The following is a 23,044-nucleotide window of genomic DNA, read 5'->3' as shown; positions in this document are numbered from 1 at the left end:
GATTTCTTGAATGTTATAGCTATCATCGCAAAAATGATACAAAAACGGCTAATGTATTTTTATGAGTAAATGTATATTACTAGTAGAAATCGTCTTAGATACAGAAAAGATGTATTTTATTGATGTAATGAAAACAAATAATTTAATTACTGTTGATAATTATTCGACAAGTGAAAAGTTTATTTTAAAAAATCTAAAAGGATGTATAATTTTGAATGGTCTAATATTTATTATTTTGATTCAAATAATGTGTCTCCACTTATTTCTTCGATATATATTAAGTACATATTTAACTCTAATTCAAATCTGGAGAATAAAAAACGTAAAACTGAAGAATTAATTGATACAAAATTTATTTCAAATAAAAAATATTAAAGGATTTTAATTCTAACAAAATTTATGTTCCAATTCAAAAAAAAAGATTAAGTGATTGCGGTTCTGATAATATGAATACAATGCAATGTATTGAAAATTCAATTGTAAGAAATGACGAAACAGAACATCTTGAGAGAAATAAATACTTTTATCAACAAAGGAGAATATCAATGAGCCTAATACTGCAAGTCAACGGAAAACAATAAAAAATATTTGGAGTATATTCGAAAACAATAATAACGGAGAAAATACAGATTCAACTAACGATGAAAATTTTAATATCGGTGGGAACGGAGATAAAAGACCAACGAATTCAGATGCTTGTTTTTTATATGACTTAATAATTTTGGGAATGATTCGATTATTTGTTGGATAAAGAATACTTCCAGTAAACTTTTTAATTTGAAGTGGTGTGTTAAAATAAAAAATTTGGTTTTGTTTATGTTTTGCGTCATATTATGACATATTTGTTTACAATTATGTCGTTTAACTATTTTTTAGAAAAAATATTGCCAATCGTCGGATGTATATGTTTTTATAGAAAATATGAGGTTTATTACATGTTAACTTCTATTAAAAAAATAATTTATAATGAAAATTTATATGGCCCCTTACATGAAAATTTTAACTGATAACATAATAAAGACATCTTCAGACATGTTTAGCTATTTGTTAGAGCAACAAAGAGGGACTTTTGTATTTTCTCCTTATTCGATAATAAACATACTTGGTATATTATTAAATGGTTCCACTAATAACACAAAAAATATGATGGAAGAATTTTTGTACTATGAAGATAATACCGATAAATTTAATGATGATATCTATAAGATTAATCATCAGTTACACATTTCACCAGATGATTCTATTGCCGGTAGTTCTACGTTAAAATTAAACAACTATGTTTTTTACAATAATCAAATCAAAATGATACCTTTATTTGAAGAAATAATAAAGAAATATTTTAAAACAGAATCTCAAACATTTGACCCTACAAAAACAGAAGAAATTTTAAACATTATAAATGAAACAGTAAAAACCAATACCAATGGTTTGATTGAAAATTTATTTGATGAACTGCCCGGAAATTTACTAGCTTTGATAGTCAATACTATGTATTTTAAATTATCATGGAAATTACCATTTGAAATTGAACACGAAAATCGAGATTTTGCTGATGGAGAAATGAAAATTCAAGTTCCAATGATGAAAATAAGTAAAGAGTTTAGAGCTTTTGAAACGGACGGATATCAAGCAGTACAAATTCCTTATGCAGATCATAATTATTCGTTTTTAGGAATTTTGCCTAAATCAAACAAAAAAGAAGACCTTAATATTGAAAATATTGAAATCTCTAAACTCTTGTTAAAAATGAAACTATATGATGTAGAAATTAGAATACCTAAATTCAAGTTTAAAACAGAAATTGATATCATTAGGGAAATGAAAATGGAGAAATTACAAGAAATATTTACTAATCCAAGTTTCTTAAACATGTTTAGTGGGGTTCCTTTCGGTAATCCGGAATTATTTCATGTTGCTGTAATTGATGTCAACGAAAAAGGAACAGAAGGAGCTTCTGTGACCTCTACATTCGCAAGACTTAGTTTGAATATTCTACCAAAAATGACCATAAACTTTAATAGGCCATTTATATTCTACATAGTCAAAACAATTTCAGACAATAACACCCCTTCTAGTATAGAAGATTTACCTATCTTCATGGGTAGATTTTCAGGGAGTAATATTTAATAAATTTTTTACAGTTATTTTTGCCAAAAAATCAATGTTTTTTTGTGTGGTATTATGGCCACATAATCATATCTATTTCTAATAGGATGTATTTTACAATTATCAAGTATTTTCCCTCCTTCTTATTTTTAAAAAATTTTATTTTGTGCCCAAAAAAGGAATAATTCCCAAGGAAAACATTAAATATAATCAAAATATCAATAAAACTTATAAAAACCTGCCAGGGACAGACGGGCAAACATATAGTTATATAGAGTATTACTTTAGAACAAGCCGCTTCCCTGTGCAGCACGCCAGTTTGTAAGTGAGTTGTAATTTATAGAACATACGTAAATCTTATTTCAAACTCTGTAAATGAAGGGTAAAAAGGTGCGAAATGAAAACAAAAACCTCCAAGAAGAAAAAAAGAGATATAAACGAACACTATACAAGGCAAGAAGGAACTGAAGATGGTATACAGGCAATACATGATATGGGTGAGCGTCTTGTGTCTCTAAAGTCTCTGCTCACATCCGTGGAATCGAATATAACGAGTGGCTCGGAAGAATGCTGGAGGCAATTCTCCAGCGTTTCGGATGGATGCCAAGAGAAGAATAAGATCTCACACTTGACGTATAAATGGTAAATTTAGCTCGAATCCACTTATCTTGCAAGAACTGAAGCAGAAAGCTAGGGCAAGATTGACAACAGAAACCGGCCAACCTACAAGCAATAGAAAATTTCTTGCACAACCACAAACGAGCAAAAGAGCGAAAAGATAAAAGACTTAGTAGAAGAATGTAGCTTGAAAGATGCGGCTTCGTGTGGGAATATTAGAAACTTGTTGTTTGTCTGCTATAAAAGTTTAGAAGGAAAAGAAATAGAAAGAACAGATAAAATTTCTAGTGAAATGGTTAACTCTAAACTAATAGACTTATTAATACATCAGTGTGTGAGTATGTGAAGTTATACCCTCTCGATCGTTTAACAGACATTGTAAGAATTCTGCAATCATCACAGATTGTTTATAAAAATGAGTCGCTCAACTAAGTTTAAAACCTACTTAGAAGGAAAATATAGCTAAGAAAATAAATATGTGTGATGAGAAGAAAACACTAATAGAAAAGTTCTAAGAAGAAAATAAACACATAAAATTTGAGGAACAAAAATTAGCAAAGGCTATAATGAGGGACACGGGTAAGGGTTTAAGCAGTAGGAACAACATATAGGAAGTGATAGCAGAATTGCAAGAAAACTCGAAAATATACAAAAAAAAAGATATGTTGTTTTGAGAATCGTCTAAATTTCAAAAGAACCAATAGGACGTTTGAATTATATAGAGCTAAGTTTTACAGAGATTTAAACGAAGACAAAAAAATAGAAATTAAAACATCAGAAGAAGAAATTTGTAATTTTTGGGGCGAGATGTGGAAACTCCCAGAAGAAAGGGAAGAAACCTCATATTTAGAATATATCGATGAGCACTACGTAGAGAAAAGCCCAGAACGGGATATGTTTTAGATTACGAAGAATTTAGGCAAATAAGCAAATTCTTACCCAATTGGAAATCTCCTGGGGCAGATGAAATTTAAAATTTCTTTATAAAGAAGATAGAATCACTACACGGCATATGTACAGAATGATAAAAGACGCGTGTATTAATAACAGCTTAGAAAAGGAAAGGTGTAAGGGACTGGCCTACCTAATACCGAAAGATAAATGTGAAAAAGGATCGGAGTTCCTTTAATAACATGCATGTCAAATCTGTACAAGCTCACATTAAATGTGCAACCTAATGCTTACAGAAAGAAATTAATAAAAGAGAAATTTGGGCAGAAAAACAGCTAGGGCGCAGAAGTATCATACAAGGAGCCAAAGAGCAAGTTATGATTAATATAGAAATCAATGACGAGTACGACTGTAAGCTTAAGATTGCGTGGATTGATGTAGAAAGCTTTCGACGGCGTAGAACATAAATATTTGAAAAGGACCTTAAAAGGGCTGAAAATAAAAAGATGGATAATCAAATTTATCTCGTTTATTATGAACAGCTGGGAGACAGATATTCTTGTGCTAATAAGAAATTTATGAAAAAAATATCGAAAAAGGAATCTTTCAAGGAAACAGTCTGTCGCCCTTATTTTTCGTACTGGCAATGAACAAGTTATCTAAAAAACTGAATAATACTTATCCTAAGGTAAGTATAAACTTAGAAAATTTGGAGTCCTATTGTCCAAACCACTTTCTTTTTATAAACGATTTAAAACTAGTAGTAGAAAAAGAAGAAACATTAGCAGTAATGATAGCAGAAATAATGAAAATTTTTAAAGCAGTTGTGCTAGAAATGAATGTGGCATGCTGCACAGGTATGCGGCTTGTTCTAAAATAATACTCTAAATAACTGTATGTTTTGCCGTCTGTCCTTGGCAGGCTTTCATATGTTTTATGATTAATAGTTTTATTTGAGTACGTCTCCATTAAATTCATTTCTTCTTGTGGAGGCTTAAGATAAAATACTTATAAAATGTGAAGGAGGGAAAATAATTTATAATTATTTAATACATCCTATAAAAATCGAGATGTTATGTGGTCATTATATAACAGAATGAAAAGAATTCTGCGATATCAGCAGCACAAATGTCTATTATGGGCCGGATGATGAATATAAATACCTAGGAGTTCTACCGGAGAAAACAAACCAAGTGATAGTACAATTAAACTCATTAAAAAAAAAATAAGTCACGAGTAAGAATAACTTTTAATACAGTTCTTAACGCCAAGAACACCACATAATCATTTTATGAATTTGCTATTTCACTTATAAACTATTATGTCGGAGAGCTAGTTTTATAACCAAAGATATTTGAGGAGATAGACTCTTTTATTAGAATTTCATTGAATGTACATGGAGGTCATTCACAGCCGACATGTAAAGAAAGGCTATATTTTCCCCGCGATGCGCTTGGAAGAGGACTAACTAGCGCAGTATTTAAAAGTGAAGACAGTACTCAAACTATGGACGGACTTCGAACAATCTATCTAAATCTATTTTAGAAGACGATCACTTATATTAAACCAGGAAAAAAAAGAAAACTCACTTTTCGCTAATCAAAGCATCCGCCCAGGAAAAATATAAGCTAATAGATGTGTAACAGAAATCATTGGCGAGGCTCAGCTAACTACCCTATACAACAACATAAATACTAAATAGAACATATAAAGTTGTTTAGGGCAAAAGAAAATATAATAGTCGACATCAAAAAGTCATCACTATGGTTTAAAGTAGGTAACACGAGTACTAGGACAGAAAGTAAGCTATGTGCCCTACAAGACCGAAATATATTTAATGGATCGATTGGAACCTGCCCCCATTGCAATAAATCAGCAAAGACCGTGGATCACCTAGCGACAAGGTGCGAAAAATGCTAGGACACGATTATATGAGAAGGCATAATGAAATAGTGAAATGCATCCACCTACTACTGTGTAAAAAACATAAAGTGCAGCCTAAGAAGAGATTAAGAAACCACTTAGTACAACAGATAGTTGCCGCAAAGAAGTGGAAATGGAATAGTCACGACGGTGAAAACAGACATAAAGATTAAAGATAATCAAATAAAAATTGTCGTAGTAGATAAAAAGAACAAATTGATCAGAATAATCGAAATGGGTTTTACATCACAAGAGAATCTACAGCAAGTAGAAAACGATAATTTAAGAAAGTATGATGTCCTTGCGAACGAACTGGGCTTAAATATGGTTTTAAAACAGATATAATTCCCTACATAATCACTTGAAACAATAGTGACTAAGGTCCACAAATCATATACCACAAGACTTGGAATCCCTAAGAAGGTAGAAGCATACATCCTGATGATCCCGCCAAAAGCATTTCTCTGGACTACCGGAGGAGAAAAAACGAAGCTGATGTGGAAAGGAATATGAAGCCGGAAGCTACCTACAAGCAGGAGACGTTAACACGGAACCTATCCTTGTGAAATTAGAAGTATTAACTACACAAAGCATGCCCCCAATAAAATTTATTATTTGTTCTTACACCAAATACAAACATTGGCGTACTTATGAATGTAGTAACGACCATATGTCTTTCGTTTGTTTTTTCTGTGACTCGTCTTGACAGACTACTTGAGATGTTGGCATTTCTTCAAACATATGTGACAGATGATGTTTAAAGCCTCTGTCCTTGTGATGTAGTAATATACATCACACTATCGAATAAATAATTGTCGAAATTTTTGCTTTGTTTTTATCATATATGTTGTACGCCAAACTGTTATTAGTTACATGGGTTTATTTTTTTACTGAAATTATAGTTCAAATATCAAATATCTCGAGTCAATTGTCGTTTGATATAAAAAGATGAGATTTGACATGTTATACTTTCGACAAATTATATTCAAATTAAAAATTACTTCTTAAAGATTGAATATAGCAGAAAATCCTTAATTTATGTTTGTTTTGATATTTTTATATATTTACAAAATAAATAATTTATCAATTAATTAGTGAATTCAATAAACTGGTAAATACTTATACAAATACAAAAAATTCCTAATGTCTATCACATTTTTAAATTAAAAAAAAATTCTTAAACCGCTTTTAGGTTTTTGGTATCTTTAATATTTATTTTAACTATAAAAAAGCAATATTTACTAATAAAATTGATACAAATGAGAATCCTTCTAAGAAAAGTACGAATATTTTCACGACAGGCACAAATCTGTACGGTACGGATGTAGTTTTTGATACTATGAATGCAATATTAGGTGGTACTATGGTGGCCATATAGATCACTTTTTTACAAAAGTTTTTACTAACAGTGAAGATTCAGAAGATATGAGTACGATTCCCTGTATGGGAACTTCAAATCTAAATAATAAAAATACAATTTAACATAGGGCAAGTACGAAACTTCCTATTACAAGTACAATTAAACATGAGACAACTACTGATCTGAATGATATGAGCACAGTTGAACATGAGAAAACTACAGCTAAGCACAATCCAATTATAGACAAAAAGTACCTTTTTTATAAAATATTCCCATTTGTGTCAATGGTAGACGTAAAGTAAAAGTTGAATAAATTTAATTTTCGATTGCAAAGTGTTTAGTAGTTTTTCTTCTTTTCCTTCCATGTTGGCGGTAACATATAAAAGCTTTGAATATTATAATATTGAGAAATGTATAATGTTTCGAACATATAGCAGCTCTTAAGCTCTATGACAATAATAAAATGCTTGTTTGTCATAAATTACTGTTCCAGATCATTTTAAAATTATCTAATTGATGTTTAGATTACGAATCTGCTGAGATAACGTTGATAATATACCATGTACTCTCGAAATAAATGAATTTCCCATTAAAAATAATGAAGAATGGCTGTTAGACAAAAAATTTAGTGACATCGGTGTTTTTGTTACACTGATCTGAATTTCAGAACTTATTTATATGCATTAAATAATATTATTACAAACGTTGTCATTAAAAATGCTACAATAAAAGTCAATATTCAAAATTACGAAATCTCGCGCGGACAAACTTAACCTCTCTACGAAATGCTCATATGTATTAATTTCGATCGGAATTTTTTTTGAAGGTAATAAAGGAATCTATTGAACTTCAGTTGAAAATTAAAATGCATCCAATGCAGGGTTAAGGTAAACAGTTTACAGTTGCAATGAGTTATAATTTATAATTTAATAATATCGGGTTTAAGCTCCAAAGCAATAACAGTGAGCCCCTTTAATATTCAAAAAAATGATGATTACAATCTTGCGTGGGATTTATTTTCAAGAAATTTTTACAGATCACTTAATGGTCTTAAGTTGAATTTATAAAATCGCCTCGTTTAAAATAAATTATAGTTTTATATTATTTTTTTATAATTTCTAAATTGTATATTTATTTGAATCATTTCTGGTGTAAAGGTATAAGCATTCATAAATCATCAGATTGTGCATTTGACTATCATATTGAATAGAACAATTTAATGACTATCATATGCCAGAACTAAGCCACTATATTGTCTCATGGAGTCCCGCCAAGTTTATGTATGCAATATTAACATCTATACATAATTTGTAAGAACATTGTAGGTTGTAAATCATTATATAAGATTTTTTTTCTTAATATTTGTACACAAAAATTTTTTTTATTTGAAAAAAAACCTTCTTAATATCTTTCTTAATTTTTCGAGGATGAATCGTTTAATGATTTGTGTAGTTTACATAATATCTTGTATGGTTTTTCCTACTGTCCTTTTTAATTTTTTATAATGCTATGTTTAGATTTCAATGGTATGATATCATTTTAATTTTTAAAACCAGTGTAATGGTTGTAAAACAAGAAAATAGTTTCAGGCGAAATTAAAAATTTGGTTTTTGAGCTTAACAAATTGAAAATTGGTCCATTATAAAAAAAACAAGTTATGTCTGTTTCAAATTGTGAAAAAGTTGCATCTTTTGTAGTATAAATTCATAACATTCTAATAGCCATTCTTTTTAGTTAAGAAAAAGCATTTTGTTTTTCAACATAGATCCTCTATTAAGAATTAGGTCGCTTATGTCAACTCTTTATAATTTCATGATTTTGCAATGAATTAAATACACTATTTAATGTGAATCTTTCTATTTCTTACATATCAAAAAAGCTTAAAAATTCTGAAAAACATGAAAACGCTTTTTGTTTTCCATTTGTGCGTAATTTTCTGTACAAAGTATCAAAAAGAGTTTTTTTACATTTAAAATTAAATGACACGCAACTGAAAGCATATTTTTTAAACTCAGTAGTCTAGTTCACAGAGCACGGAGTTAAAATACTCAGAGAAGAATACATAATTTTACAAAAATGAAATTAAATCGTCGCTTACATCCTATCGCGAAATTATGCGATCATAATTGAAAAATATAAATTTTAGTTAAATGTGATGATATATCGCTTGAATTTACTTTTTTATTGAATATGGTTTATTTATGATGCAGAAAAAATCTTAAAAAAACAATATTATCGGACAATGTCAATTATCATCACTAACGTGAAGTTTTGGAAAAATTTATTTCTTAAATATCTATCATGCATCATACTCCGTATTCCCAACAGTAACATCCCATTGTAAATTTTTTTTCTATACTTATGTATAGGGTTCTACTATTTGTTCTACAGATTACGTAATTAGATCTAGTATTAAAAAAATTAAAAGTTTATATGGCCTATGCTTCTTGTATTTTTAGAACTATGATTGGACCTATAGCAAAGTTTAAGAAAAGACATGTTTGGAAAAATTTTAAAATTAATTTTAAAATATCATATCGCTGTATATTTTTTAGGTCAATGTTGTAATTTTCATTCTAACAAAAAAAACTTCAATTAGGTTTTTTTTTAAGTTATTTTTCTCGAAAATACAGCAAAACATCATTTATTTATCAATTTTGAAATGTTTAAAAATAAAAGTTTTGCACAAAAATCGACTAATTGTTATATTTCAAAAATTTATAAAAAAATTTGGTTAAAAGTCCAACAATGCGGGTCTAATATTTGATATAGGAATACGGTCTTACTTTTATTATAATTTTTTATAAAAAAAAAATATTTTATCATAAATTTTTTTTTTTGATAATTTAAATTGCTTAAAAATAAATAATTTAAAGACTGTAATAAAAACCAGCCCCGACATATGCCCTTTTAACACGTTGACACCTATGCCATCCACTTTACATGTGTATTTTTTTGTTGTTCTTTAATTTTCACATATATGTGTACATTTTTTTCGTTGATTTATTTACATATATACGTCTTATAAAGGACAATATATCATTCATTTTAACTTAAGTGTGGTAGTTTTGACTATTTTATCGAGCAAAAAACTATTAAAAAATTTTTTTAGTTTTTTGTCTCTAATATGCTTTGTTAGCTAAAAAATAAATTTTGAAATAATTTTGCATTTTTATCGTTTAATACTGCACTCGAGGGCTCTAAAGAGAATTTTTCATCATGGTTCTAGGTGTCAACCATGTTTTTAAACCTAAATTATTTACGTACCAAATTAAAAAAAAAGTTTAAGTGCTTTTAAAGCAGGAAGAGGATTGGAACATAAATAATTCTCATATTCGTTTACTCTTGGGCCATAATAAGTTGCTTACATATTTGTTTTTTTACTATTATGATGACAATGATTATAGTCCTTGTACTTAAATGCCCATTCATTTTTATACTACGTCTAAATTAAAACATTCCCAAAGAAAAGAAGATCTAGATTTTATAATGTAAGTCTTATTAATGTCAAATTAAACTAATACAAGATAGTTTCAGAAAAAACACGATATATTATATCATACATCTCCTATTACATTACATATGAATTTATCTATATAAAAAAGATATTAATTTTCAATACTGCTCTATTTTTTTTTAATGTTTATAATAAACCAATCAGTGCTTTTAATAATATTTTCTTTTAAAAGTATTAATTTATTATCCAATTTAGAGTTATATTGATTTTTAAAATCCAACCTTATTTTAAAATCTTTTCTTTCCTTTTTAAGACATAACATTGTTTTTTTTAGTACTTTTATTTTTTTTATTTGTTTTGTTATGAAACACCTTTATAAACAATAACCCTTTTATTTTTTAAACAATGGTAGTTAGACGATCAGATCCATCCAGAAGTTATTTCGCCCCAAACAGAACTGTCAAAGATACTCTCAAAGATTACATGAAATGTTTATGTTTACAAAACATATCCCTCCAAAAAGGCACATCTTACACTTCTAATACATGTTTCGTCTTATTTCTTCTTTTTATCCAAACTATAGCCACCTTTACACTTCTTTCTATTCTATCTTTAAGTCTTAATATTTTTGCCATTGGTCTTAGAGTGTGCCTACTTACCATTCTCTTCGTGATCTTTACAATATCTGTTGGGCATTATAGTCAGTGGTTAATTAATAAGATGGATGATACTAGTACTTCTTCTTATTGTTATATTACGGCATTAAGTCTTTGTTATGTGCCAATTTATATATTTTTTGGCAAATTGGTCAAGTTTTTAGAAATAATATTTATTGCAGTGGCGAGTACTTTTGCAGTGTATATTTCTAAGGCAAATTTTACTGCTGATCATCAATTTGTAGATGCTAGGAGTGATTATTTGTTTAGTTTTTTAATATATTGTTGTTATATAACATTTTTTTACATAGTAATCAAGGTAAGCTAAAAAATAAAAATTTATACTATTGGATTTTATTATATTATCAGATTTAATCTTAAATTATCAAAAAAATATATATTTATTATATTAAAAAATTTTATATATTAAAAATTGCCTTATAGAAAATATAAATTTGTCATATAAAAAAATTAAAATTTTTTAATATGGTAAATTAATCAAATATCATAATTTTGGTAGTAATGCAGTGTTTAGTCAAAGAGTCTATGCGAAAGAAATAAAAACATCTTTAAAGATAAAGAAGTCTAAGCATATTTCAGCTCATATAATGTACATTTGCCATATTATAAATAATTATACAGATGAGATAGTGTTATTTTTAATTATTAAAATAATGCCTTTATTGAGTTTATAAATTTATCATACAAGTTATACAAATATCTCCCTATTTTACCAAACACAGACGTCTTTTCTTCACTTGTCTCTTTTGGTTTTATAGTCAGACACACCATGTCATCTGCCTCTGTCGCATTCTTGAATTTTATAGTCGTCATTACATTTTAATCCTCTCAATATTTTATTTATGTTTTATGTTTGTTTCAGTCTCCTATGGTGCAGTGGTAGCATGCTAGTCTGTCACGCTGGTGGCCCGGGTTCGAGTCCCGGTGGGAGAGGTAAATTTTTACACCCTGAATTTATATTACGGTATATTTTACTAGATGGAATTTATATTAACATGTTGTATAAAGTTTTTTAATATATTAAATGTAAGAAGATTGCACTATTTTATTTACTGGTTAAAAAGTCTACAAATTCATGCAGATTTATGCCATCACTAGAGTCAAAGGGCAGTAGCCTTAATAAATTGATAATTTCTTCTTCGCTGAATTTGTCGCCCATTGAGAAGTATTTCGTAAGTTCTTGTTTTGTTATGTATTGAGACATAAATAATGAAAGGAGATTTGTCAAGTTCTGTTTATTCATGGGGGTAAAATATATATGTAAATTATAAATAGCATATAAATAACACTAATTATTATATTCTATTTAAGATATATTCCTTTTCTTTAGTGCTTATCTGGTATCTCAATTAAGGATATTAATATGTTGATCATCTCGTCTGTAATCCTTTCTATTCCGTACATTTTCCTTACTTCCTCGGCTCTGTCTATCATTTCTTTATATTTCTCATACATTACTTCATATTCCTTATGATTATAAGAATATTCTCTTTTTAATTCTATGATCTCCTTAAATTCAGAGAGTAAATTATCATAACTCTGATTCTTAATATTATTATTTATATTTATATCATTCTGGGGTATCTTCTTTTTTATTATATCTCTAATTGTCAATATATTATTTCTCTTATAATTCATTATTTCTATTTTATTACTACTAATACTCTTTGTAGTAGATGGTGTTACTCTCATATTTAATATATCTTGTATATCTTTAATACTAAATCCTTCCGCATTTCCATAAGTAGTCCCTTTATTGACAATATTCCCTAAACATAAAATACTCCCCAAAAGGCATTTCATATATTCACTCTTAATTAAATCTTCAAAGAACTTTATAAATAATAAAATATTATTTATATTGAAATTCCTTATTAAAATATTCAACTTAATCCCTTTTAAATTCTCTTTTATATCCAAATAACAATCTTCACATTCCTTAAAGAATAAAATATATTTATCTTCTAAATCTGATAATAAAATATTCGACATCTCTTGATCACTGGGAAAATAAAGAAGAAGTTGATTGACCAAATTCTCATTTATGAGAATTAAATCTTGATTTAAGATTTCTGAGACAACAAGCTTATATTCGCACTTAATACGAGATAAAGCAATATTTAAGGCATAGGCCTTTTTAGGATCTATAGGTGACTCTTTCTTTTTATCTGCTTGTTTTTCTGGTTCTTTTTTAATGTCTTTTTTTATTACAAAATATTCTAAATCTTCTTTAGAGAAGAAAGTTTTATATTTTTCAAGATCTAGAGAAGCAAACAAAGTGTTCATTTTTGAAATCTTGGTCCATTTTATAGGGAGATAAGAAACAGAAGGCTCTTTCTTCTTAAAGACCATTTTCTTCTTTAGTGTCTTTTTATTATTGTCTTCTTTTTTGTTAATTTTGAGTTCATTCAAGTCATTATTTAATTTATTGATAGTTGGCTCATCGACCAACTTAACTTCTCTTGAGGTAGTTAGTTTTTCGTAGTGGATTTTTACTGGATTACCTTTTTCATTCCTAAGAAATAATGTATCTAATATAACTTTTTCAAGTTGTTTTTGTTTCTCTTCATCATCATTTTTCTCAAGCTTTTTTTCCTCTTTTTCATTTACATAAATTTCATTATTTTTTATGTATTTATATATTTTTTCAAATTTAGTTTGTTGTATTTTACAAACAAACTCATTTGGAAAACTATTTAAGAATTTGAAAATCAGCATTTTGCATAAACATTCTCCATCAAAAAGAATTTCGTAATTTTCCAAAATATCAAGTATCTCCCATCTCCCATATTCGCATGCTTTACCAATAACAAGTTTCTTATTATATTCCATGTCATATGTTTGCACTAGTCTGTAAATCAAGTCTAGTGCTAGACTTGATTTCTCTTTATCTTGATTTTCCAAAATATCATGCAGGATGTTTATGCCATTATTATTACAAAAGACAGTGTAAAGGGTTTTAGTGTTTAGAGATAATGATAATGAGAGGAGAGATATGTATGATTTGGGGTTATTTAAGTATTTAGGTATGTTACTCTTCCTTTCTTCGAGGGATTGAATAGATATGATGGTTTTGATTTTCTTGTTGAGGTCTAAGTTTATACTTAGTTTTTGGTGTTTTGTGTCTTCTATGTTTAGAGATTTGAGAACATTTATGAATTGAGAATTTAGATTTTCCAGAGATTTATTAGACATGGGTAAAACAAGAAAAATATAAATTATTTAAAAAAATACGAAAATTTAGACTAACAAAAAGATAAGTAGATTAATCTGATCCAGAACATAAAAAGATTCAACATATAAATGATATTCAACATATAAATAAGATCCATTATAAAATTATTCTAGATACTCCATATATAATAAGATTTAGTATAAAATAATTAGATTCATTGTAAAATTATTATAGATACAGCATAGATTGTTATGGTGTGTAAGAGAAATTTTTCATTTGAAACATTGTGTTTTAGATGTTTTGACAGTATAAATGGAATACAGTGTTATTTCATTATGTTGAGTTTTCTTATAGGAATTATAGACATAGGCAGCACAGGGACAAGATTCAATATATTCGGATATTCAGAAGATAAAGAACTTATTAAATATAAACATTATGAAGTCCCAGGGGGACTTCATAAGATGAATCGACAAGAAATCAGAGACAGTCTAAATAAGCTGACAATCCAGTTACCAGAGTATGTCTTTAAGATCCCAGTGGGGGTCTACTGCACTGCTGGCTTCAGGCATCCCTTGAATCTCAAAAAGCTTAAATTTATCAAGGCCCTTCTCCTTAGATTTAATATTAAAGAGGCCGGCATCTTAAGTGGGGAATATGAAGGGTATCTTGGGTACCAATCTCTAAAATATATCTTGAAATTATCGAATTTCAATTTAATAGACATGGGAGGGGCCAGTACACAAGTAGTGACCAGAGATAATTATAAGAGTTACCAGATAGGCACCACTAATTTAGAAGATATAAAAAATATTAAAAATATTAAGCCCATAGACAATAATTTACCAGTGTACATTAGTTCAGGGTTTACAAGAAATCAAAAGTTAAAGATTAAAGATATAAATAATGAATATTTGAAGATATTCCTAGACAGGCTAGGAGTCAAAAGGGACTTGATAGGAGTCAAAGTGAATTGGACACTAGGAATGTCCTTAAGATACATAAACCAGAATATATAAGAAATATTTATAGAGATACTAATTATAAATACAATATCAAATATATTTTACCCCAATGAGTGCTAGTAAAATACAAGAAATTCTTGGTAAATTGAAAGAGACTTGGAAAGAAATCAAGAACATTATAGTCTACAATCTGAGGAATGAATCCTCGGCTCTGAGTTTCAGAAATATTAAAATGATAGGAAGAGGCACATTCGGCGTGGTAATACAAATAGAAGACCAGATAAACCAGAGGAAATACGCCCTCAAGCAAGTATTCCAAGACTCAAGATTTCACAATAGAGAATTAGAAATATTCAAAAAGATCCAACACGAGAATATAGTAAAATTACAATATTATAATTATGAGGAAGAGACCAGTAAAGGAAGATACTTGAACTTATTCATGGAATATCATCCTTATAATTTAGAGACACTAATTTTAGATAGAAATATAAAATATAATAAATTTATAAAGGACTGGACTAGTCAGATCATATCAGCCCTGGACTATCTACACAGTAGAGGAATATGTCATAGAGACATAAAGCCGGCGAATCTACTCCTTACAGATAGACTGAATAGGATAGTCATATGCGACCTGGGAAGCGCCAAAGTATTAGAAAAGGGTAAGAATAATATTCCCTATGTCTGCAGTAGATACTACAGGAGCCCAGAAAATATACTGGGTATAGAGACGTATGACTGCAAGATAGACATCTGGAGCGCGGGATGTGTGCTAGTAGAATGTCACACTAAGGAAACCCTTTTTAAGGGGTCTGGAAACAGAGAAATGTTATCTCAAATACTCAGCATAGTAAAATGCAGTAAAGCAGACCTGTACGAGATGGGCGTCATCCCTGAAGAATACGAGAGTAAAGGAATAAGAAAATATTTAGAAGAAAATGTTGAGGACGGAACAAATATAAACTTATATGAGAAGATGATAGTATTTAATCCGGCCAAGAGGTATAGTGCCAAGCAACTTGCAAAATACATTCATAAATAGGCGTCTACTATCTTCTCAAACACATCTTATGTCCTTTTGATGCATTATTTGTGGAATAATGTAATATTTCTACTATTTATAAACATACAATAAAAATATTATAAATATATATAGCACTATATAATAAGTATATCAGTGTTCATAATGATTACTTTGTACATAAATTGAAAATAGTTTATGAATAAATCATTTATTCTACTGTTATTGATTTGGCTAGGTTTCTTGGGAAATCAGGATTAAATCCACGAAGTACTGCTAAATGATACGAAAGTAATTGAACAGGAATAACTGTCAATATTCCTTGTAGACAATCCACTGTGTCTGGTACTACAAAACACTTGAGATCTTTAAAAGACTCACTAACACTTTCTGACACTATCACCACGGGCTTGCCATTTCGGGCTGTAATTTGGTGGAGTGCATTAGACGCCTTGTCAATATTCTTATCATTAGTAGCAAAAAAAATAATATTCAGGCTCTCTTCGATCAGTGCAATAGGCCCATGCTTCAATTCTCCGGCCATTATACCTTCGGAATGTATATAAGTTATCTCTTTAATCTTCAAGGCTCCTTCCATACATATCGGATACTGGTATCCTCTACCTACTAAAATCAACGAACTTACTTCTGAAATCTCCTCAGCGTACTGCTTAATATCATCATTTAAAGCTATTACTTGACTAATCTTGTGTGTAATATTCTGTAACTCATTAATAATACTAGACCTTCTATCTTTCTTAGACAAGTTATCTTGACTAATTTGTAGGGAAATGAGTACCAAAGCGACAAACTGACTAGTATAAGCTTTAGTACTCGCTACTCCTATCTCTGGTCCTGCATTAATATGTACTCCACAATGTGTCTCTCTTGATATGGTACTACCTACAATATTAGTCACTCCTACTGTCAAAGCGCCTTGTTTTAGACAATATCTCAAAGCAACCACTGTGTCCGCCGTCTCTCCACTCTGACTAATAAAAAATACGCAATCATTTCTGTTAATTGGTGGACATCTGTCATAAAAATCACTGGCTATTTCAATATTAACAGGTATCTCAACTAATTCTTCAAACAAATTCTTAACACTCAACGCTGCGTGGTAACTCGTACCACATGCTATAAAAATAAATCTACTACATTTCTTTATAACATTCACATACTCTTTAATACCTCCTAAATTAACTGCATTTTCTTCAAAATTTACTCTACCTCTCATCGTATTAACTACAGAATCCTTTTGTTCATTGATCTCTTTTAACATAAAATGCGCGTAATTACCTTTCATTATCGCATTCAACTCTGTTTCTATCGTCTTGACTTCTCGTTTATCTCCTAACGTATCTAATTGTTTAGAATTAGGTCTGTGTATTACTAAATTTCCCGCGAATATATGACAAATGTCATAATCTTCCAAGTATATAACTTTATTAGTATGCTCAATCAAAGCAGACGCATCTGAAGATACAAAAACTTCTAATGAATCATTATCAGCAGCGTGTAAAGTGCACCTATCAACACCTTTTCTTAAATCGTCAATTAAATTCTGATTTTGGTTTAATGGATTCAATTTAGGTGAATTATTCTGTGACGCCAAAGGCGATACAGGTCTGTCATCATTAATATTTCCATAACTGACATCGAAAAAATCTAATGACATTTTGTCTGCACCTTTTAGACCTACTAAAAGTGGTGAACTTACACGTACAGCCACCATTTCATTAGGAAATAGTGGTGATATAAAAGCAAACGAAAAAGCACCATCACATCTTTTTATAACTTTCTTTATTATATCAACAAACTTTGGATCATCATTTTTCTTGATTTCTTCGTTATAAAAATACAAACACAATGTAGCCACCACTTCTGTATCAGTATCACTTTCAAATTCATAATTCCGTTTTTTCAAAAATTCTTTTAACGTTTTAAAATTTGTAATTATACCATTATGAATTACACAGAATTTACCTTCTGGATCAGATTTAAGTGGATGACAATTAATGACACTTGGTTTTCCATGTGTAGCCCATCTAGTGTGAGCTATACCTACGTGGTTGTATAGTAAGCGGTCCATGTCGACTATTTCTTGTTGATTTGTCATTTCCTCAAGTTTTTCAACTTTACCAACTTCTTTGAATAAAATGTAATTTTTGTTGTCGTTGCCTTGAATACAAAAACCAGCTGAATCATAGCCACGATATTCTATACGTTTTAGACCATTGATTAAAATAGAAGAGATTTGTTTTTTGGTTTTTTCTGTTAAAAAGTTTGCATATCCGAAAATTCCACACATTGTTAAATTTGGATTGGTTTTTTATTTATATATTTTTATTGAAAATTAAATGACCAATAAAAAAAAATTTTTTTTTTTAGATTTTTGTAAAATGGTGTAAAATAAAGACATAAAAACAGATGTACTAGATAAAAATTAAGTAAGTTTTCTATTGGTCATCGTCTATAATATTATTTGTTACTTATAATTATAAAGTTTTACATGTTTTGATAAAAAGGATAAATAAAAGCGTGGATAAGATTGGTGTCAAAAATGACATTATTTTGATCTAAAAAGAGATCAATTTTAAAACAGATGAATTGCAAGTCATAAATTATATCAGATTTAATTGTGTATGTAGATTTTTTTTATTAAAACTTATATGAATTTATACAATGCTTTGACACTAAAAATACACCCTGTGCGGGACTCGAACCCGCGACCCTTAGGTTAAAAGCCTAATGCTCTACCACTGAGCTAACAGGGCTTAGAAAAGCGATTTGTATGGTTGTTGTTATAAGTAGATATATATTTTGTAGCATTAGATATTGTTTAGAGTATAGTAAATTAGGTCATTTTTTGATATCGTATAATAATTCAAGACAAATTTGTTTTTTTTTAAATTAAAAATTTTTAATTTTTTTGAAATTGTTTATAAATCCACATATAAGTAATAATTTGTATAATTCCTATTATTACATTAGCTGATATCATAAAAATCATCGTTATTTCCAGTCTCTCTGAATTATTAGTAGTTATATTTTCTGATAATATTTCCAAAATTCCATGTATAACATCCACTCTTTTATTCAATAAATCTACCCGACTTTTAATGTCCAAATATTTCCTACAAGTTTCATACACGGAGGAAAACGCGGGATAATCCCAGACGAATTCTGGTTCATCTAAAATATTAGAGACCAAATTGAGACTAAATCTCAGTTTATGTAACTTACCAATAATTTTAAGTAATTGTTTCCTTGTTTTACTTACTTTACCTTCTTTTTCTACTTCTTCCGGTAGATCTTTGACCAGTTCTATTGTGTAATCTACTAAATTTTCAAAAAAATCTAATTTTACACTTTGAGCTATGGCGATAGAAATAACCATTTTAGTAAAATAATTCTCTGAGTTTAGATATATTACGTCATTAATAATGAATGGATCATCAGTTATTCCATATTTAAAAGATTCAATTTCCACATTACTAGGTAAATATTTATTAACTTCGAATTTTTCAATAAGATTTAAAATTTTTGATTCTTCATTTTCGTCCATTCCCCAACAGACTAAGACGCCAAAGTCATAAAAAAAACAGTCATGAGATTTTTCGTCAAATTTAAATGAGGCGTAGAGGCATTCGCCAAAATAAACAGAGACTTTTGAAGCAAAATCAGATTTTTTAAGAAATTTACAGAGGCCTTTTAAATTAAAATTTTCTGCTGTACAATAAGACGTGACTCTTTGTAAATCGACTTCTGGTAAGATATTTTCTTTAGGAGAATAGTCTGGTTCAATTTTGAGAGCGTATGCGTCTTTTAGAGCTCTGAGCTCAATACGACTTTGTTTTTTAGTCCCGGAGATTTGGTCATTATTGTCATCAGTTAAATAAATACGCTGGCTTGTGTGGTTTTTGTCTTTCATTTTGGGGCTGAGCTTTAAGAAAAAGTCAGAAGAAAAAAAAAGGAGAAATATGAAAAAAAAGGAAAATTAATAAAATTAAGAGAACGCGATTTATAAGAATCTAATATTTTGTGTTTAATTTTGAAATGAGAAATAAACTTTATAAATAATATTATGACAATTGATATGAGTGAAAAAATTCTATTTTAAATTTATTTAATGTTAATTATAATCTGTGATCGTAATTAAAAACAAAAAAGGCCATTCTAATGTGAGTATATTAATATCTTTTAAATTTCATTTGCTTTTCTATAAAATCATATAATATGCATTTACATTTAAACTTTATATTGTCCTAAAAAATTTATAATTTATTGTAAAAACATAAATAGCCGAGTCTGTGCTGTTTTTTAGCTACTAAATATATGAAAGTTTGAAAATTTTTATATACCCATATAATAGAAATATATAAATTTTAAGCATAAGTTATAAATTAGATTTTTAATCCAATTGCTAGCTTTATTGTTTTTTGCTAAATTTAACTGATGATATAACCTAATCGTCTAATCATAGTTCATAATCTAATGATGTAACCATGTTGAATGAAAAAAATATTGTTTTTTTTTTATTTTTTTTTGAATTTAGCTCTTGTAATCAAGATTAGTGTGTAGATATTTATAGGGTCGATAAATATAAACGGGCAGAGGCGTATTTAATACTGTTAAATATGCAAATCTTATCTAAGAACATGTTGTCTATAAAAATATCCAAAAGTTAAATATTATGGTATTTAACAAACTTGACCCGTTATAACTTTTCTTATTTAGCAACTTAAATTATTACATAACTAATGTAATAGAGCTAAAGTATACTTTTATTGACGCGAAAATAGTAAATCTTTACCTAAAAAAAGCCGAAAAGTGAATTTTTGAAGTTTATGAACATATTTTACGATTTAAAAAACTCTTTTTTATGAAAAACGCACCTCTCTATTTCTTTTTATATTATATTTTTTTTCTATGTTTTGATTTTATGAATATAAGATAGTTTAAATTTGTAGTATCAAAACAACAAGTGCGTAGATTATTCAATCCGATGACAAACAAATTGTACTAAAAAAATACGAATAAAAAGTATAACTTTAGATTTACATTCTATACATTAATTAACTCATAAACTTAATTCAATTGCAATTTTAAGTATAAAAATTTAGTTGACATTAAAAATTCAATGTCGAGCATTTTATCCAAGATTTGATACGATTTTTTTATAGGAAAAGACTAAAACTACTATTATTTTATAACTTCTGTACAATTTTTCCATGCTAAGCACAATTCTATTATTTTATATGCTTATAATCATCATACCGTTAAATAAACTCAATATTAAAATTCTATAACCTTGTAGATATGACACATAAAAAAATCTAAGATTGTTTATATATGTTTTATACTACGTAATTATGCATTTTGGCAATCTATACCTTCTTTGAACAACGGACTATAAAAAATGATAAGCAAGTAAAAATTTTTTTAGTGAAAAAATGAACAGTTCGCTATATATTAAAGGAGATTATCATTATCCGACAAAGATTTATAGGATTTCTAATAGTTTATTAACTTTATAAAATCAAAATATAATCAGTTTTTAATTACTCAATATAATTGCACATAAGGCTTTTGTTAAATGATAATTTATGATTAATGAAGTGATCTAATTTAAATATATTAATACAATAATAATAGAAATTGTTGAGAATATAGATTTAATAAATTTAACCCTCAACTTACAATTGTCTTTAACATGGTGGAGAATAAAATTATTGAACCCAAACAAAAACAAAAGAAGAGGTCGTAAGTTCCGCCGAAGCATGAGACGTAAAAAAAAATGCAGTCTAGGTTAGAATGGGGATGGTTGGTTGTCTAACAGAAGAGAAGGATGAGGCCTGCATCAGTCGAAGACCCGGATAGGTGAAGACGTAAAGTAGCTATAAAGAGCTATGGAGAAACAGTATTGGCTGTAATAAGATCTGGCATAAGAGTTGTCGAGATTGAGTGTAGTGGTAATCCCACTATTCACATTAAAGCTATCGTGGCAAGATAGTTGAATTAATAGTGTTAAAAATCCAGAGAGATTTAAAAAGAGAAGAAATCAAAAAGAAACTGTGTTATAGTCGAAGGATGAGATAGACGGAAAAAAATCGATTTCATTGTTTGGAAGACATGTGTAAAGAATTATCACATGCCCATAGACTACATGTATTAAAACAGGGGAAGAAAGTACCTCGGAGACCAGTACTAGAAGGGTTAGTAAGACGCGGTAGAGTAAAGCGCAGCGCATCGTCAGTTAACATAAAAATGCACTTTTATTTTGAGAGCCCAGTAGTAGGCGTAGGAAGTAGTAAAAAATAATTACATTACTCAGTTCCAAATTTTAGTTCGGGGATGTTGAGAATATAGATTTAATAAATTTAACCCTTAACTTACAATTGTCTTTAACAGAAATAATTGTCATAATTTTTAGTTTGTGCTTATTGGTCCGTTTTTAATATATATTTTTTAATATTTTACCCCTAAGATGTCTATAAACATAAATTGTAAAAAGAAATGGCACCCAAGCAGATATGAAACACAGAAAGAAGTAGCAAAGATAAATAGAGCTAATCAGAAGATAAGTTCTTATGAAGAAAGTAAAAAAGAAGAACATGTGCGAAATATTTTGAATAATGAAGATTCAGAAAGAATGTCATGGATGTTTGATGATTCGTAAAATGAGAAACATGAATACAAATGTCAAAAATCAATTAATCTTTACATTTTAATGATTTATAAATAAAAAATAGTACATTATAAGATCTTTTTTCCTCTAAAAGAATGTATTTTTTTTATAATTTTAATATGTTTTTTTAGGTTTATTTAGTACGTATATTAAATTT

General features: G+C 28.6%; 8 protein-coding genes and 2 non-coding genes across 10 annotated transcripts; 5 read left to right on the top strand and 5 right to left on the bottom strand.

Moving 5' to 3' along the window:
• Positions 1-990: 990 nt before the first annotated feature.
• On the top strand, positions 991-3,627 carry VNE69_04103 (alpha-1-antitrypsin-like protein; the record flags this gene model as incomplete). The annotated part of the gene is made up of 4 exons (XM_065473348.1): positions 991-2,116; positions 2,538-2,603; positions 2,892-3,066; positions 3,429-3,627. 4 exons carry the CDS (start codon positions 991-993, stop codon positions 3,625-3,627), a joined length of 1,566 nt encoding a protein of 521 aa, XP_065329420.1.
• A 234-nt stretch (positions 3,628-3,861) lies between these two features.
• On the top strand, positions 3,862-4,495 carry VNE69_04102 (reverse transcriptase; the record flags this gene model as incomplete). The annotated part of the gene is made up of 3 exons (XM_065473347.1): positions 3,862-3,872; positions 3,929-4,071; positions 4,188-4,495. The coding sequence occupies 3 exons, from the start codon at positions 3,862-3,864 to the stop codon at positions 4,493-4,495; spliced, it is 462 nt and encodes a 153-aa protein (XP_065329419.1).
• A 6,390-nt stretch (positions 4,496-10,885) lies between these two features.
• Positions 10,886-12,275, bottom strand: VNE69_04101 (uncharacterized protein; the record flags this gene model as incomplete). The annotated part of the gene is made up of 3 exons (XM_065473346.1): positions 10,886-11,009; positions 11,718-11,814; positions 12,086-12,275. 3 exons carry the CDS (start codon positions 12,273-12,275, stop codon positions 10,886-10,888), a joined length of 411 nt encoding a protein of 136 aa, XP_065329418.1.
• On the top strand, positions 11,895-11,965 carry VNE69_04902. Its single transcript has one exon. It is a non-coding gene; the product is annotated as a tRNA-Asp (tRNA).
• Positions 12,276-12,358: 83 nt separating the features above from the next.
• On the bottom strand, positions 12,359-14,227 carry VNE69_04100 (formin-like protein; the record flags this gene model as incomplete). Its single annotated transcript, XM_065473345.1, has 1 exon — positions 12,359-14,227. The coding sequence occupies one exon, from the start codon at positions 14,225-14,227 to the stop codon at positions 12,359-12,361; it is 1,869 nt and encodes a 622-aa protein (XP_065329417.1).
• Positions 14,228-14,542: 315 nt separating this feature from the next.
• Positions 14,543-15,226, top strand: VNE69_04099 (ectonucleoside triphosphate diphosphohydrolase; the record flags this gene model as incomplete). Its single annotated transcript, XM_065473344.1, has 1 exon — positions 14,543-15,226. The coding sequence occupies one exon, from the start codon at positions 14,543-14,545 to the stop codon at positions 15,224-15,226; it is 684 nt and encodes a 227-aa protein (XP_065329416.1).
• Positions 15,227-15,281: 55 nt separating this feature from the next.
• VNE69_04098 (glycogen synthase kinase-3 beta (GSK3B)) lies at positions 15,282-16,217 on the top strand (the record flags this gene model as incomplete). Its single annotated transcript, XM_065473343.1, has 1 exon — positions 15,282-16,217. One exon carries the CDS (start codon positions 15,282-15,284, stop codon positions 16,215-16,217), a length of 936 nt encoding a protein of 311 aa, XP_065329415.1.
• A 190-nt stretch (positions 16,218-16,407) lies between these two features.
• VNE69_04097 (glutamine--fructose-6-phosphate aminotransferase 1 (GFA1)) lies at positions 16,408-18,507 on the bottom strand (the record flags this gene model as incomplete). Its single annotated transcript, XM_065473342.1, has 1 exon — positions 16,408-18,507. The coding sequence occupies one exon, from the start codon at positions 18,505-18,507 to the stop codon at positions 16,408-16,410; it is 2,100 nt and encodes a 699-aa protein (XP_065329414.1).
• Positions 18,508-18,901: 394 nt separating this feature from the next.
• Positions 18,902-18,973, bottom strand: VNE69_04901. The gene has a single exon. It is a non-coding gene; the product is annotated as a tRNA-Lys (tRNA).
• A 146-nt stretch (positions 18,974-19,119) lies between these two features.
• On the bottom strand, positions 19,120-20,130 carry VNE69_04096 (sporulation protein RMD1 (RMD1); the record flags this gene model as incomplete). The annotated part of the gene is made up of 1 exon (XM_065473341.1): positions 19,120-20,130. One exon carries the CDS (start codon positions 20,128-20,130, stop codon positions 19,120-19,122), a length of 1,011 nt encoding a protein of 336 aa, XP_065329413.1.
• Between the last annotated feature and the right edge of the window lie 2,914 nt (positions 20,131-23,044).

Source organism: Vairimorpha necatrix, chromosome 4 (assembly GCF_036630325.1).
Source record: "Vairimorpha necatrix chromosome 4, complete sequence".
In the NCBI taxonomy this organism is placed as follows: domain Eukaryota; kingdom Fungi; phylum Microsporidia; family Nosematidae; genus Vairimorpha; species Vairimorpha necatrix.
Note: the sequence above shows the minus strand (reverse complement) of the source record. Positions and strands in the feature narration are given on the sequence as shown.